Source organism: Stegostoma tigrinum, chromosome 5 (genome assembly GCF_030684315.1).
Source record: "Stegostoma tigrinum isolate sSteTig4 chromosome 5, sSteTig4.hap1, whole genome shotgun sequence".
NCBI classification, from domain to species: domain Eukaryota; kingdom Metazoa; phylum Chordata; class Chondrichthyes; order Orectolobiformes; family Stegostomatidae; genus Stegostoma; species Stegostoma tigrinum.
Genome location: NC_081358.1, coordinates 114,573,114 through 114,590,986, shown reverse-complemented (window position 1 = coordinate 114,590,986; position 17,873 = coordinate 114,573,114). Strand labels below are relative to the sequence as shown.

Here is a 17,873-nt window from a genome sequence, read left to right as displayed (position 1 = left end):
CAAAAGTGTAGTGTAAGAATAATGAATAAAGAAACTTTGGAAGAGATGTGGCCTAGGGGGACTGGTTAGCACAGTTAACTGGAGGCCTGGTTGACAATGCAGTGACACCAACAGTGAGAGTTCAATTCCCCTACCGACTATGGTTACTATGAATCTCCCTCTTCCCAACCTCGCCCGTCATCTGAGGCACTGAGACTGTCAGGTTAAACCACCATCAGTCTTATCGCTCTAATGACACAGTAGTCCTATGAGCCTCCGAACTAAGACAACTTTATGTTTACTTCTGCTACAACAGAATGAAACAATGCAGCTTCAGTCATTTCTTACGCAAGCAGAATAGCATAGAGTGCAACAGTTATCTTTATCCTGTGACCAAAGTAGGTACACTAAAGAAAGTGGCACAAAAAGACAGTATACTAGTCTAAGGTGGCCTGCTGAAACAGTTTAAGCTTAGGGTGTTCAACTTCTGCCAAGTAGGTAGTTATATAAAAATATAAAGCTATGCAGCACCTTCATGTATGATGATTATAGACTGACAAGATAGGTCAGAACTACCCCTTGTATGCTCAGAGCATTAAGGATGCTGAAAATGGATTCTAAGATTTTGTTGAATAATTTAACTGGAGCAGCGATATTCTTACTCAACTCAATTTCCAGAGTAGACTGATCAGTAAGGCCAGAGGAGTTGATTTTTTTGTAGTGTTATAGAACAAAACCACGTTAAGCAGGAAATGGAACTGGCCATTGCAGTCGCCAGAGAATGCTGTCACACTGCATTATCCCACACATCGATTACGAAATGAAAAAAGGTAAGCTGGCACAAACATCAATAATAATAAACTGGAATTAGAATTTTTCTCCTAGCCCACATTTATTTTCAGAATGGGGAAGAGAAGCTTTCACAAAAGTTAACAGCATTTACCTGTATATGTCCTATAAGGTGGTATTAATCGCTCTCCCCACGTTTCACTTGAGTGTCCTGGATCTGAATCTAAAAACCAAGAGAAATGGAAAATGCAAAGTAAGAAAAATGTTTAACATTTTAAGTACACTGTTAGCAAAGTACATCCTGTACTCTTCAATAAACCAGAGTAATGAGGGATTTTTAGCTTAACAGCAGTCTAGTCAAAACAACTTCCTTCAAGATCGTGAATTTTTTTTGACATTTAAAGTGCAAACGGTACAAATATTTCAAAAACTTTTACAGCTTAAATGCTATCAGAGATTGTTCCCCTGCACAGCATGATGATGATTATATCACTGTGAACACTTGATCAAAACTACTAAATACTTTGCCAAAAAGAGCTTCAATAATTTGTGGAAATAAACCATGTTAATCAACACTGATCAAACTGTAGGCATGACAAGCCAAATGGCTTCCCTCTGCACCACAACATTTCTGAGATTGAGTAAACTGTCCTTCTCTCATTATCACCCATCTCAGAACTCAAAGCGGGGAGGGATGAGTCAATGTTTTCATTTCTGGAGAAGGCATGCTGTCCACAAAAAACCATCAAGTCTCCTACCGCAACATTTAGTGTGACTACACTTCCTCACACCCTACTTCATTCCAGTTTCGCAGACTTTGTCACATGTCCAAAGATGCTACCTTCTACCGCAGCACCTCTGACATTACCTTTTTCCTCAACCAAGGAATGAATTTCCCACACCATGGCTGACAGGGTCCTGAGTCTTGTCTGATCCATTTCTTGCAATGTCGCCCTCAACCACTTCGCCACAAACTTACCTTATTTATGTCTTGTTTATTTCACTATCACCCAAAGGGACCCATTTCTACCCTTCCATGTCTCTAGTTCTCTTTCACCCCAATTAGCAACCCTTGGTCTTTTGCACTGGGCCTTTACACACTCTTCTCCTTGCCTTTCCTCTGGCTGTAAAAAGTATAGAAAACATCATTTCCCAATCCTGAAGAGTCATATCTATTTGAAATGTGAATTGTTTTTCTTTACAGATGCTGCTGACCTGCTGTGTTTCTGCAGAACTTTGTGTATTTATTGCAGATTGAATTCTCTTGCTAATCAAGAATATAAGCTATTGCGGGGGAGTGGGAGGGAATGTGAGTTCCGAAACAAACAGGATCTGCCATGATCTCAGATAACAAAGTGTGGAGCTGGATAAACACAGCAGGCCAAGCAGCATCTTAGGAGCACAAAAGCTGATGTTTTGGGCCTAGACCCTTCATCAGTAAAGGGGGGGGGGAAAAAAAAAGGGTTCTGAAATAATTAGGGAGAGAGGGGGAGGCGGATCAAAGATGGATAGAGGAGAAGATAGGTGGAGAGGGGACAGACAAGTTAGATAGGCGGGTGTAGGTGGGGAGGTAAGGAGGGGATAGGTCAGTCCAGGGAGGACAGACTGGTCAAGGGGGCGGGATGAGGTTGAGGTTAGTAGGTAGGAGATGGGGGGTGTGGCTTGAAGTGCAGAGGTTCACCTGCACATCTGCTAATGTGGTATACTGCATCCATTGTACCCATTGTGGCCTCCTCTACATCAGGGAAACCAAGCGGAGGCTTGGGGACCACTTTGCAGAACACCTACGCTCAGTTTGCAATAAACAACTGCACCTCCCAGTCGCGAACCATTTCATCTCCCTCTCCCATTCCTTAGATGATATGTCCATCCTGGGCCTCCTGCAGTGCCACAACGATGTCAACTGAAGATTGCAGGAACAGCAACTCCTGTTCCACTTGGGAACCCCGCAGCCCAATGGTATCAATGTGGATTTCACAAGCTTCAAAATCTCCCCACTGCATCCCAAAACCAGCCCAGCTCGTCCCCGCCTCCCTAACCCGTTCTTCCTCTCACCTATCCCCGCCTCCCACCTCAGGCCACACCCCCATTTCCTTCCTAGTAACCTCATCCCGCCCCCTTGACCTGTCCGTCCTCCCCGCCTGATCTATCCCCTCCCTACCTACACACTTCTATTGGCTCCATCCCCACCTCTTGAACTTGTCCTCTCCACCTATCTTCTCCTCTATCCATCTTTGATTTGCCTCCCCCCTCTCCCTATTTATTTCAGAACACTCTCGTGCCCCCCTCCCCCTTTTCTGATGAAAGGTCTAGGTCCGAAACATCAGCTTTTGTGCTCCTAAGATGCTGCTTGGCCTGCTGTGTTCATCCAGCTCCACACTTTGTTATCTCAGATTCTCCAGCATCTGCAGTTCCCATTATCGCGCTCTCTCTCAGCCATGATCTTATTGAGTGGCCCAGCAGGCTTGAAGGGTCGAATTGTTTATTTCTAATTTGCATGCTTATAGCAGCTGAAAATAGTATGCAAGTAGAGCTGAGAGCTATTGGCAGCCGAATGGTATCCATCCACAATCCGTGACCTCACGGCCTGGCATATTCACCACTCTACAATTAACAACACACTAGGAACAAATATTAGTTCAAAGAAGAGTGCAGAAGTGCATCCCAGGAGAAGCACCAGACATAACTAAAAGTTAGGTGTTAACCCAGTGAAGCTATACTACATGCATACTAAAAATGAGGAAGCAAAACATCATGAGACAGATAGTCAAAAAAGTGATTCCGCAACCAACTCAGCAGATTCAAACTCTGCCACATCCAGTCATGAATGATGGGCAATGCAAGAACTAGCAAAAGGAGGCTCCACACAACATCCTCACTCTTAAATGATGCAAGATTCCAGAACGTCAGTGAGAAGGACTCAGCTGAAGCACGAGGGATCTTTTTCAGTCAGAATTCCCGAATAGATGGTCCATCTCTGGCTCATGTGGATCTCATTCACACAGGTGTCAGTCTCCAGACATTTTGGTTCAGGCCACGTATCAAGAAGTAGCTGAAGACATTGGATGCAGTAAAGGCTATGATGGGTCCTGGCAGTCCTGGCAATATTCTGCATGTAGTACTTATGACTGGTTCTATTAACATTTGCACCCTAAACCAAGCTGTTTAAGAATGAACACCAGCATGAGGGGGTAAGCCAACCAGCCCCTTGAGCTTGCTACACCATAAAAAAAGGGTCTTTTCAATTCCGACCGAATATTTCCTTGCAGTTTACTATCATGTTTTATTTTATAATGCTCCTTCACAATGTTCCTTAAAATGCAGAGTCTTGGGAATATTTCCATGTCAAGGTGCTATATAAAAAACTTTACTGTTGTTTGTTCATTTACTATTGGGGTAATTTTAATTCACAGGTTAAACACGCATTATAGGGTTCCTAAAACTATTAGCCACATCCACACTTCTCTCCTTACAAAATACCCCGGAGTCAAAATATAATTGTAGTGATTGGAAGAAGGGCGAAGTGGACCTTATTGATTGGCCCAGGTTAACAACTCCATTCAGGGAGCCCTAGCTAACAGGAGATTCAAAGAGTCTCCACATTCTAGGGAAAAACCAAAAGAACTGGGGATGCTGTAAATCAGAAGCAAAAATAGAAGTTGCTTGAAAAGCTCAGCAGGTCTGGCATTATCTGCGGAGAGAAATCAGAGTTAACGTTTCGGGTCCGGTGAAGGTCCAGTTCTGAGGACCCGGAACGTTAACTCTGATTTCTCTTCACAGATGCTGCCAGACCTGCTGAGCTTTTGTTCCTCATTCTAGGGACTGGCTTGGAGCTGGCTGGTCAGAAACCATGTACAGTGCACATGTAAATAAAGGGCGACTTGGTGACGAGACACTGGCATCTGTGCAGTTAATTCAATAATGCTTACATTTGTTGGTACGCAGCCATATAATAACTTTTTATAGCAGTTTTTTCTTAAAATGTAAAACAGGCTATAAAGTTTCTTCACCTGAAAGAAAATGTCTGAGTAACAAGAAAATAAAAAAGTACTTTACTTATGAAACAGAGTGCTAAAAAGTTATTTTGAAACACATGCCTGAAGATGAAGCAACGTGGTTTGAAGAAACCATTCCAAGCCTCTCAAGGTGGCATAGTGGGAACAGAAGAATAAGCAGCAATTCATGACAGAGGGGAGGAAGATGTATATAGATGGAGACATTTGCTCAGAATGTGGAGAGAGTTACTGCAAACAAGGCTAAAGACCTTGGCCGCCTTTAAAGCCAAACAGAAACTGAAATAATTTTTAATCCTGGACAACACAAGATTAAGCTACACATTTTTAACAATAAGAAATCCTTAGGGTCATTAGCAAGTATATTGGTTATTAGAATAAATGAACATTGCAATAGCAGATAAAGGCTGATAATCAGAAACATTATACTGATGACATTGAATGAATAGATTAAAAGATAAAACCCTAAAGCAATGCACAATCTTCAATGGGATTTCTCACATGGCAAATTACAAAAGAATTTACCAGACTTCTTAAAATCATACAAAAAGTGAGAAAGGTGATATTCTTGCTGGTTCTCAACATTTCCGTGGGATATGCTTTTGACTGTTGTTGGATAAATTTTTTTTTGCAGAACCTGACAAGAATTCATTATACTTCAATATGAAAGGACAAATGATCAACTACACTATTAATGTACACTAATCCAATTTTACAGATTTCATCGAACTGCAGTTTTATGAGGTCAAGCCTCGGCAGAACAAAAATTTCTGTTGTCTTCATCTAGCAGTTGAACAAATAAAACAGTGGTGAAGGGTATATTTGTGGCTCATATTTAAGTGCTCAATCAGTACAATAAATCTGTCTTTTTAACTATGTTAATTGCGCAAATGTTAAACCAAGTGGAAGTAACCAGTGGGACTGAAAATAAAAGGTAGTAAATGCAATTAGTTTGCAAATACTTCAAGCACAGTCAGTCTATTGCATCCAGTGACAAAATGCCAAGATTCCTTTGTTCTTGATGTCTGAACCAGCAGATGTAGGAATATTTTATGTTTTATCACATGCTTACATCCTGTTTCAACTGTTTATTAAACTTAACACTGACATGAATTTTTCAGTTAGTGGCAAACAAACAGCACTTGCCTTTCATTCCTGTTGCAGCTGCCTAGGCTTTAAGTTAGTGCATAAAAGCCTACTAATGACAATTACAGAATCATTTCAGTGTGGCATCCTCAGTGGATCTGACAGAAGACAGCAAGCAAACTCTTGCTCTTCAACCTAACTGAAAATCCATACAGTGCCATGCAGAGTCAAAACCAGGAAGTGAAAGTTTAATAGTTAATTCAATGCAAAGATCACTCACAAAGAAATGTAAATCACATCTTTGTCCTTTTTATAAAGCACAAGAAAAAAATGTTATTCTTAAATCCCTAATGAAGCTGCACAAGTAAATTTTGAGTGTCAGGAAGATGTTTGGCAGTACTTTTTTTTCCCAACAGTATTCACTATACAAAACGACAATGTTGTCGAGGAAAATACCGAGATACAGGCTGCTAGATTAGGTGGGACTGAGGTTCACACGGAAGAGGTATTAGAAATCCTTCAGACGGTGAAGATAGATAAGTCCCCTGGGCCGGATGGGATTTATCCTCGGATCCTCTGGGAAGACAGGGAGGAGATTGCCAAGCCTTTGGCATTGATCTTTAACTCATCATTGTCTACAAGAATAGAGCCAGATGACTGGACAGGTTCCCCTGTTCAGGAAGGGGAGTAGAGACAACCCTAGTAATTATAGACCAGTGAGCCTTACCTCAGTTGTTGGTAAAGTGTTGGAAAAGGTTAAAAGGGATAGGATTTATAATCATCTAGAAAAGAATAAATCGATTAGGGATAGTCAGCACGGTTTTGTGAAGGGAAGGTCGCGCCTCACAAACCTTATTGAGTTCTTTGAGAAGGTGACCAAACAGGTAGATGAGAGTAAACCAGTTGATGTGGTGTATATGGATTTCAGCAAGGCATTCGATAAGGTTCCCCACAATAGGCTATTGTACAAAATGCAGAGGAATGGAATTGTGGGAGATATGGCAGTTTGGATCGGAAATTGGCTTGCTGAAAGAAGACAGAGGGTGGTCGTCGATGGGAAATGTTCATCCTGGAGACCAGTTACTAGTGGTGTACTGGAAGAGTCGGTGGTGTTGGGTTCACTGCTGCTTGTCATTTTTATAAATGACCTGGATGAGGGTGTAGAAGGATGGGTTAGTAAATTTGCAGACGACACTAAGGTCGGTGGAGTTGTGGATAGTGATGAAGGATGCTGTAGGTTGCAGAGAGACATAGATAAGCTGCAGAGCTGGGCTGAGAGGTGGCAAATGGAGTTTAATGCAGACAAGTGTGAGGTGATGCACTTTGGTAGGAGTAACCGGAAGGCAAAGTACTGGGCTAATGGTAAGATTCTTAGTAGTGTAGATGAGCAGGGAGATCTCGGTGTCCATGTACACAGATCCTTGAAAGTTGCCACCCAGGTTGACAGGGCTGTTAAGAAGGCATACAGTGTTTTAGCTTTTATTAATAGAGGGATCGAGTTCCGGAACCAAGAGGTTATGGTGAAGCTGTACAAAGCTCTGGTGCGGCCGCACTTGGAGTATTGTGTACAGTTCTGGTCACCGCATGATAAGAAGGATGTGGAAGCTTTGGAAAGGGTGCAGAGGAGATTTACTAGGATGTTGCCTGGTATGGAGGGAAGATCTTACGAGGAAAGGCTGAGGGACTCGAGGCTGTTTTCATTGGAGAGAAGGAGGTTGAGAGGTGACTTAATTGAAACATATAAAATAATCAGAGGGTGAGATAGGGTGGATAGGGAGAGCCTTTTTCCTAAGATGGTGACGGCGAGCATGAGGGGGCACAGCTTTAAACTGAGGGGTGAAAGATATAGGACAGATGTCAGAGGTAGTTTCTTTACTCAGTAGTAAAGGAATGGAATGCTTTGCCTGCAACTGTAGTAGATTCGCCAACTTTAGGTACATTTAAGTCGTCATTAGACGAGCATATGGACGTACATGGAATAGTGTAGGTTAGATGGGCTTCATATCGGTACGACAGGTCGGCACAACATCGAGGGCCGAAGGGCCTGTACTGTGCTGTAATGTTCTATGTTCTACTTAAGACTTGACATGACGTTAAAAAACATACTTATATGTGAATGGATGCACCCTATATTTTTCTGGTCTATCTCACTGGGAAATTATTGGAATTTCATGCTCAGTCTTATGTTTTAATTCAATGTGCCCTCACCAGGCACTGGTGTAATGTGGCACAGAAGCAGGACAAAATAGAAATTTTCTGATTTCTGCACTTAATTGTCCACCCATTGAGGCTGAAGCTACAGCATAAACTACAGCATAAACTACAGCATAAACTACAGCGTACACCAAATCTGTTGAACAGCTCCCCGCATACTGGTGCTTCTTAGGTTTCTCCACATTACTACTGCTACTATTCTGGTAGATGTTTTTTGTATGCTACTCAAAACTTTAAAAGTTTTGAAGAAGTGTAGTGCTCAGAATTGCTCAATATACGCTAGTTGTAGTCTAACCAGTTATTTAGAAAATAACAGACAAATGACCTGCAAAAAGGGAAAATCCTCATTTCTGTCTTAACGAAGAGTGATGTACCTTTACTGTGCCTCCTGGATCCATATTACCCCCACAAGAGGAGGCATCCATTCTCTAAAGTCTCCAAAATTACCCCATATTGTTCTAAACACCAATTGTTAAAGGCCCAACTGGCTCAATCTTTCCTCAAGATAATTCCTTCATTCCAGGCAACAGGTGAGGGGGGAACCAAAACGTCCACAACATAATAACATGCAAAATTAGAGCCCTTGAAGACTGCTGTTCATGATGATCACGGCTGATCATTCACTCAACAGCCTATTCCTGCTTATTCCGTCCATATCCTTTGACCCTTTTAGCAAGAATGTTCTATACTCAACTCCACTGAGATAATATTCTTTTGGGCAAAGCGGAGAAGGTTAAAATAAATTCCATATTGTACTCTATCTGCCAAATTTCTGCCCACTCCTCTACTTCCCATTGCCATCATTGGCCAATTCAGCTGTCATATATTTGGTCCCTTCATTCAGGTCATGAAGGCAGACGGAAAACTGCTGATACCCTAGCACGGATTCTTGTGGCACACCATTAATAAACACCTGTCAACATGAAATTACTCAATTCTCCCTATTGTCATCTCACTGGCTTCCTGTCAATTAGTAATCCCCTTTATATCATACTGGAATATTACTTCCCTCATCGTGAGTTCTTTTTTTGTGAAGACACCTTTGACATTGCATCTTGTCAAACATACTCTGGAAATCCAAGTGCACCACACCTACAGGTTTCCTCTTGATCACTTTGCTCATTACTTTCTCAAAGAACTCAAATAAATTAGTCAAATGTGACCAACCTTTCACAAAGTCATGTTAACTCTGTCTTATTGTATTAAGATTTTTTTCCTATTATATCCTTAATAATAGATTCCATCATTTTCCCCATGACAGATGTTAGGCTGACAGGTCTACAGTTTACTGGGTTTTATAGAAAGGGGGAGACAGAAGTGCTACATAAGCAATTTTCTAATCCATTGGAGCATTTCTAGAATCCAGGGTAGGTAACAATGTATTCTATCATCATTGCAGACCTGACGATGGAAACCATCAAGTCAGGAGTTTTGCCATGCTTTTGTTCTAATAATTTTCCTATAGCCTGTTAAGCTTTAGGTTTCTCTCTTTCACCTCTTGAGTTTCAAGTATTGAGGTTGGTTGGCTCACCGAGCTGGTTTGTTGTTCCACAGACGTTTCATTACCCTGCTGGGTAACAGTGCAGCCTCCAATGAAGCGGTGCGTTTTCCTGCCTGGTTTTTAAACTCTCGAGTCCATTGAGCTGGATTGCCTCACTTCCTGTTTTCCTTCGTATTGGAGTGTTTACGGGCTCAATTTCTGTGTGTTTATTGAAGGCTTTCTTCGTGGAGTACCAGACTTCTGGGAATTCCCGTACCTGTCTCTGCTTAGCTTGTCCCAGGATTTTGGTGTTGTCCCAGTCGGATTGGTGGTTCGCCTTATCAATGTGGATTGAGATGAGTGAATATTGCTTGTGTCTTTTTGTAGCCAGTTGGCATTGATTTACCCTTGAAGTTCGTTTCCTTCCTGTTTGTCCTCCGTAGTGTTTCTCACAGTCTCTGCAGGAGGTCCTATAGATGACATTGGTCCTGTCAATGGTGGGGAGTGAGTTTTTAGTTCAGTTAAATACCGAACACTATTTAAAAGGGCAACAGCACACTGCAGCAACAAAGAACTACACCAAGAGGAAAAAGAATACGTTTTCCAGGTTTTCAACAATAACAGATGTGTCAGAAGATGTCTACATGAACATCAGGAAGACACTGCATGTCCTGACGCACTCATCACACTACCCTACATCAGGAACACACTGGAACTAACCACAAGACTCCTACGACCACTGGGCATCAGTGGCACACAAGCCCACATCAACCCTACAATAACTGCTCAGCTGAACTAAAGGCCCACTCCCGGCCATGGACAGGACCAATGTCATCTATAAGATACCTTGCAGAAACTGAGAAACACTACATTGGACAACAGAAAGGAAACTAACAAGGATACACGAACACCAACTGGCTACAAAAAGACAACCAATACTCACTCATCTCAATCCATGTGGATAAGGAGAACCACCAATTCAACTGGGGCAAGCTAAGCAGAGACAGGTACGGGAATTCCTAGAAGCCCAGTATCCACAAAGAAAGCCATCAATAAACACACAGAACTCGAACCCCACGTACACTCCACTATGAAGGAAAACCAGAAATGAGGCAATCCAGCTCAAACTACAGAGTTTAAAAAACAGGCAGGAAAACACACCGATGCTTCATCAGAGGCTGCACTGATGATGTTACCCAGTAGGGTAATGGAACATCTGCAGAACAATAAACCAGTGAGCCAACCAATCTCAAGGCCCATAATCTGAACTACAAATCTACTCCAAAACCTTAGAGTTTCAAGTATTCTTTGGACTTTTTTCAGGTCTTCTACATGGAAACTCTACAACTGGAAACAAGAAAATGTTGTAAGCATTATTAATTCCCTAGACACACTCTTCTCTCTCTGTAAGGGGCCAACATTCACTCTAGTAAATCTTTTCTTTAAAAGTCACCCTTGCAGGAACTATTACCAGCTCTTTTATATTTCTGACCACCTTTTGCTCATTTCTTAAAAAAATCTTTAAATTATTCTCGACTGGATTTTTACAGATTGTTCAATGTCCTGACCTACAACTAATCTTCACAGTATCATTTGCTTTTCCTTTCAGTTTGAGGCTATCTTTAACTCCTTGGTTAGCTACGTACGACATATCTTTTTCATAAGACACTTTCTTTCTCAATGGATACAGGATACTGTATTAACAGCAGGCAGGTCTATTTGCTTACAGTATTACAAGGGCTCCTGTTATAGGATTTCTCAAAAAAAAAAACGCCTGTTCCATAATTCCCCTATCTGATTTCTCCAATCTTTTCGGTATGTCTGTTGCACATCATGTTCTGTTTTTGCTATCAATTCTTCATCATTGTCCAATATTTCAAACGTCATTTTCCTTCGATTTCTTTTTCATAGCATTATCACCATAAATCTCATGTTACTTTACCACTACAGTCAATTCTGGCATTTTGAATTCAAGGCAAGCAGGAAGGCAGAAAATATTAAAAACATGAGAAATCAGAGCAACTGGCCATTCAGTCTTTTGGGTTTACTCTGTCATATTTTAAAGATCAAGGCTGAACTGCTATTTCAATTTAAGATAAAGGCTTGACTGGAACCAGATGAATGTTGGAACACTCTGCTTCAGGAGAAGGTAGAGATGCGGGTCATTGAATATTTTTAATATGGAAATAGACTGATTCCTTTGTCCAATAAGGATCCAAGGTTAGCAGAAGTGCAAAGAACAAACAAAGAACAAAGAAAATTACAGCACAGGAACAGGCCCTTTGGCCCTCCAAGCCTGTGCCAATCAAGATCCTCTGTCTGACCTGTCATCTAGGGAATATGGCATCTAGGGTACATGCGAATATGGAATTCACACCACAAGCAAATCAACCATCTTATCAAACGGAGAAACAGATTTGATCAGAAGGATGGCCAACTTTTGTTTCCAACTTACACGCTCATACATATACATACAGCACCTTGAAAGTAATAATTTCACAGGGTCTAATTTTGAAAAAGGGAAACTGACAGTTAGGGGCAAGTTTACTTTGTAGATTAGGAAAATTCAAAAATTTGACAGTAAAAAGATAACTGCAAATAGTAAAGATACACCAGAGGGTCCAAAACACACATTATTTTCATCTAAGGCACAAACACCCAATACAAAGTGAATCAATTGTTGCGAGCATAGCTCAAAGACTTCATTAAATCAAAGGAAGTGGCTTTTAAGGAAGCCAAAGGACTGGCAGCAATTTTGAACAAAGTAAAGAGTGACCAAAATGATTATACGAAGGAAAGAGAATATGAATGCAAGCTAGAAAAAAAAAGAGATGGAAGGGAAAGGTACCTTTGAGGATGAGAAGAAAAAAAAAGATTAGTCAGGATAAATATGGGCCCATTACACCTGGAGACAGGAGAATGTTTGGTTGAGACAGGGAAACGGTGAAGCAGCTAAGCAACTATGCTGCATCGGTCTTCGACATAAAATACAGAAAATTACCTGGAATTACAGGACAACTCAGAACTTGTGAAACTAAAAATCATCAAGTTGACACGCTGTTATGAGTGAGGTGCTGCTTGGATCAGTGCCAAAGTTATTCACAATTCATAAAATTAATTTGGATGTAGAGATGCAATTTAACATTTTCAGATCTGTCAATGACACAAAACTAGCTGACAATGTAAATTGTGATGATGACGCAAGGAAGCTTCAAGATGACTTAGGCTAAATGCACGAGCAAGAACATGCAAGACAGAATAAGAGCAACACAATCCATTTTGGTACTACAAAAACAAACAGAATATTTCTTAAATGGCGAGAGGTTGGACAGTATTGATGTTCAAAGAAATCTAGGCATCCTTGGTAATGAGTCACTGAAACATAGCAAGCAATAAGTCAAGCAGTATGTTGGCCTTCAGTTCAAGGCATTCGATTACAGAAATAAAGATGTCTTGCTGCAATTTTATACAACCTTGGTGAGATCACATCCAGTGTAGAGTTTGGTCTCCTTTTTAAAAGGAAGAACATATATGCCAGAGAAAGAACGCAATGCCGATTCACCAGACTAAAAACTGGAGATGGCAGGATTTTCCTATGAGAGATTGAGGAAACTAGGGCTGTACTGCTATACTGTTTTGAACAATGAGAAGTAATCTCATTGAACATTAAAAAATTTGTTACAGGGCATATGGGGAGGTGGAGGAGAGAGACAGGGAGAAATAGGCCATTTTCCAAGGCTGGTGAATCTAGACTCAGCAGACATACTGTCATAAGGGGCAGGCAAATAAGACAGTGGTAAGGAGGAAACTCTTCATGTAGAACGTGGTGAATGCTCAACCCCTGGGGACTGTGGAAGCTCAATCATGGAGAATGCTCAAGAAAGGAAGGAAGAGGTTTCTTGAAACCAATGACATCAATGGACAGCATGCTCAGTGGATTGAATGGCCTACTCCTGTTCTTATGTTCCTAGTACAAGATCAGGGTCTATGAAAAAAATGGCACTGATCAGAGGAAATTAGGTGGGACAATATATTGAATATACTAAATAAAAACCAAAAAGGACAATTCCTGCCACGTCCAGTTTTTAGTCTGGTGAATCGGCATTGCGCTCTTTCACTGGCATATATATTCTTCCTTTTGAAAAGGAGTCTAAACTCTGCACTGGATGTGATCTCACCAAGGTTGTATAAAATTGCAGCAAGACATCTTTACTTCAGTAATCGAATGCCTTCTGTAATCGATGCTGTAAATCAGGAACAAAATCAAAGTTGCTGGAAAAGCTCAGGAGGTTTGGCAGCATTTGTGAAGGAGAAAACAGAGTTAATGTTTCGGGTCTGGTGACACCTCCTCAGAACAGTTCTGAGGAAGTGTCACCAGACCTGAAACGCTAACTCTGTTTTCTCCTTCACAAATGATGCCAGACCGGCTCAGCTTTACCAGCAACTTTGTTTTTGTTCTTGATATTGAATAGACTGTTTAGGTTTTATATTTCTAAGCTTGGTGCATTTGCTAAAGTTTAATTTTCTTGCATTAAAAGGAGGAGAAAACCAGGGCTAGTAATTGCACATATCCACCACTTAGGACTTGTAATTCTTTATTTTGCAGAGTTATTTATTGTATTTCTACTGCAAATTCTCAACACCGGAATTTGTAAACAGTCAACATATTCACATAGGAGTCCAATGAGTTGGCAAAAAAGTTATGGAGAGTATTAAATTGAAAGAAAAAGCATGGAGTGGCAATGGTCAGTGATAGCCCTGAAAACTGGGACAAATGCAGAATCCAGTAAAGGAGGACTAAAAACAATAATGTAAAAGAGCAAAGACAAGCCACTGTGCAAGCAATATGAAAATTGACAATAAGAACTTCTTTAAATGCGTAAAAAGGAACAGAGAGATCAAAGTGAATGTAGACCTCTTCAAAAATGAATCTGGGGAACAGGAACTGGTAGTGGAGTTAAACAGATATTTGCATCAGTCTTTATGGTAGAAGATACTTTGAAGATCCCATTAATACTAAAGAATATGGGAAGAATTAAGAACCATCACCAGTTTGTCCAATGCTACTTATCTGACTTTCGCCTCATTAGAAAAGTCCCTGGTCTTGATGGCTTGCATCCTAGGCTCCTAAAAGAAAGCTTCAGAGATAGCAGATACAATGGTTGTAATTTTTCAAAAGCTACTGGATTCTGGAGAAATACCAGAGGATTGGAAAATTGCCAGTGTGACACCCCATTCAAAAAGGAGGAAGAAGGCAAAAAGTGGGTAACTGTAGGCTGATTTGCTGTAGATCTATTGTTGGAAAAGTATTGGAATCAATTAAGGAAGCATTGGCAGCACATTTGGAAAATCAATCTGATAAAGCAAAGTCAGCACAGCTTCATAAAAGGGAAGCTGTGAGATTAATTTATTCGTTTTCTGAGGATGTCTCAACCACAGTGGATAGAGGGGAGCCAGCAAATGTGGTGTATTTGGACTTTCTGACAGAGTTCGACAAGGTATCTCACCAAAGGTCAAGTCACAACAGTCCATGGTTTTGGAGGTATGGATAGAGAATTAGCTAATGGACAGGAAACCGCAAGGCGGGAATGAGGGGCTCTTTTTCAGGTTGACAACCTGCACTTGGTAGAGTTGGACATGGGTTAGTGCTGGGACCATAACTGTTTACAGTACACATTAATGACTCGGAAGGAGGAAGTCAATGCACTACAGACATATTTACAGATGACACAAAATAAGTGAAAGGTAAAGTGAGTGTGATACAAAATTTCATGACAAATATTGACAGGTTAATTAAGTGGGCACAAAATTGGCAAATAGAGTATAATGTGGGAAAATGTGAAATTCATTTTGGAAAGGAGAACAAAAGGATACAGTATTACTTAAATGGGGAAAAATAAAAATCAGAACACTGCAAAATAAAAGGACCTAAGAATACCGGTGCACAAAACACTGACAGCTAGCACACTAATGCGGCAGGCAATGTGCACTGTACGGATTCTATAATTTTGATTCTAGGATCAGGATGGCTAATGGAATGTTGGCCCTTCTATCAAGAAGGTTGGTGAATAACAGTAGGGAGGTTGTACTGCAACTGTTCAAAGTGCTGGTGAAACCATTTCTAGAGTACTGAGATCAGTTTTGGTCTCCTTACTTCAGGAAAGATATTATTTCATTGGGGGTAGTTCAGAGAAGGTTCACTAGGACGATCCCAAGTATGGAAAAATGGTCTTACGGGCAAAGATTGAATAGGTTGGGTGTCTACTCACTGAAATTTAAAAAGAATAAGAGGTAATGTCATCAAAAACACGTAGGAACTTAAAGGGGTTTGATAAGGTAAATGCTGAGGATCTCTCTCTCATCGGAGAGTCTGGGGCTACACAGCATAGTTTTAGAATAAAGGAGTACCAATTTAAGACTGAGCCAAGGGGGGATTTCTTCCCTCCGAGAGTTGTCTCTCTTCAGAACTGCTTGCCATTGAGAGCAGTGGAACTGAGATTTTGTGTATATTTAAGGCTAAAATACATAGATTCCTATCAGTGGGGAAGACAAAGGTTATGGGAAAAGTGGAGGAAAGTGAATGAGAGATCAGCCATAACTGTATTGAATGGGACTTTCTAACAGAGTTCGACAAGGTATCTCACAAAAGGTCAAGTCACAACAGTCCATGGGTATTGGAGGTATGGATAGAGAATTAGCTAAATGGACAGGAAACCGCAAGGCGGGGATGAGGGGCTCTTTGTCGACTTGATGGTCTATTCCTATTTTCGGTGGTCATTACAAGATACTACCTTTGACCACAGTACGTGAGGCTGTGTAAGATCACATTAATAGAGTACAGGCCTTCTATGTGCAGGTCACGTAAGTCATATTTGTTGCATCAAATCTCGACTCACATCTCACATTAAATATTGATGCGGAATTTTCTGAGCCAAATGTGCCTGCACGACTTCAAAGACAATTATGACTTGACTACACCTGCCAGAACATCACAGCACAGATAGCAGAGTATTTTATTCTTTGTCCTTTCAAATTCAAAAGTAGCCTATTGGTCAACATGTAATTTTTCCCCCAAAAGGCCAATCTCTGCAGCTTTGGATGCGATCGCAAATGCAACTGGGGGTTTCAGGGATATTTCTGACTGTATATATTAAACAAATATTATATCTTTATTCAATAGCTTTTATTTTGTTAATAAAACCATTTTGTTTAAGATCTGATAAGGATCACCTTGGTAAGTGATAGAAGTACTGCAGTTTTGTATCAAGGCCTGTGAAGTAGTGAGATACATTGCAGTGGGCTCGTCCAGACTTGGTTGCAGCACAGCCACTAAACACAAGGAACAGAAGCTTAACTGTAGCTTTGAGAGCAGGTTGTAGGCTTAGAATTCTGCAGTGAGTTAAGCATCTGCTGACTCTCATAGCCTATCTACAAGAGACAAATCAGATGTCTGTTGGAATATTTTACACAAATGCATTTCCAATATCATGACAAAGCAGCATCTTTGAGTAACACTTGTTTATTTTGTGATGTAGAGATGCCAGTGTTGGACTGGGGTGGACAAGCACAAGCTTTCAGTGCACGAGATTTCAAATAAACCTGCTGGACATGGTGTGATTTTTGACTATTTTAAACATTTATTCCATCCACCATTGACAGAAACAACAGTAAACAATATTAAGTACCACATGCATGATGCACTGCAGTAACTTGCCTAACATACAACGTGAAGCAGTACCATGGAGGAACAGGTCCTTTGGCCCAACAAATCTGCGGCAACTATGCCATTCTAAACTAACCCCCTGCCTGCACCCGATTTGCATTCCTGTGCTCCCTGTCTGTTCATGTCTGACTAAATGCCTCAAACATTGCTATCATATCTGCTTTTAACATCTTCCAGACACACATCTTCAAAGTCGCCTCCTCTCACATTGAACCTATTCCTCCTACAATGTGACATTTCTATCCTGGAAAAAGACTGATTATCCACCGTATTCATGCCTTTCATAATTTTATATACTTCTACCACATTGCCCCTCAACCTCCTATGATAGTATCATTCAAACCTGCAATCTCAATCACCTAGGCAGATTTGAAAAGTATTCCCTGCATAATTCTCTCCAGGTAATACACTGTCCTATTTGGGACATTCTCACCATACCTTCACTATGGCTGGGTCAAAATCCTGAAAACTCATTCTAAACAGCATTGTAGCACTTCAAACAGACTAGCGGTTCAAGTTGGCAGCTATCACAAACGTTACAAAAACAGCTAAGGACACATAACAAAAGCGCGGGTATTGCTTGCAATGC

At 40.9% G+C, this 17,873-nt stretch overlaps 1 protein-coding gene across 8 annotated transcripts in view; it reads right to left on the bottom strand.

Moving 5' to 3' along the window:
- Window positions 1-17,873, bottom strand: part of ankrd12 (ankyrin repeat domain 12) — a 164,522-nt gene that overhangs the window by 42,531 nt on the left and 104,118 nt on the right. For all 8 annotated transcript variants that reach the window (XM_048528554.2, XM_059646222.1, XM_048528545.2 and 5 more), the window contains one exon: window positions 923-991. In XM_048528554.2, coding sequence (XP_048384511.2) covers window positions 923-991 — 69 coding nt within the window. The remainder of the gene's footprint in view (window positions 1-922; window positions 992-17,873) is intronic.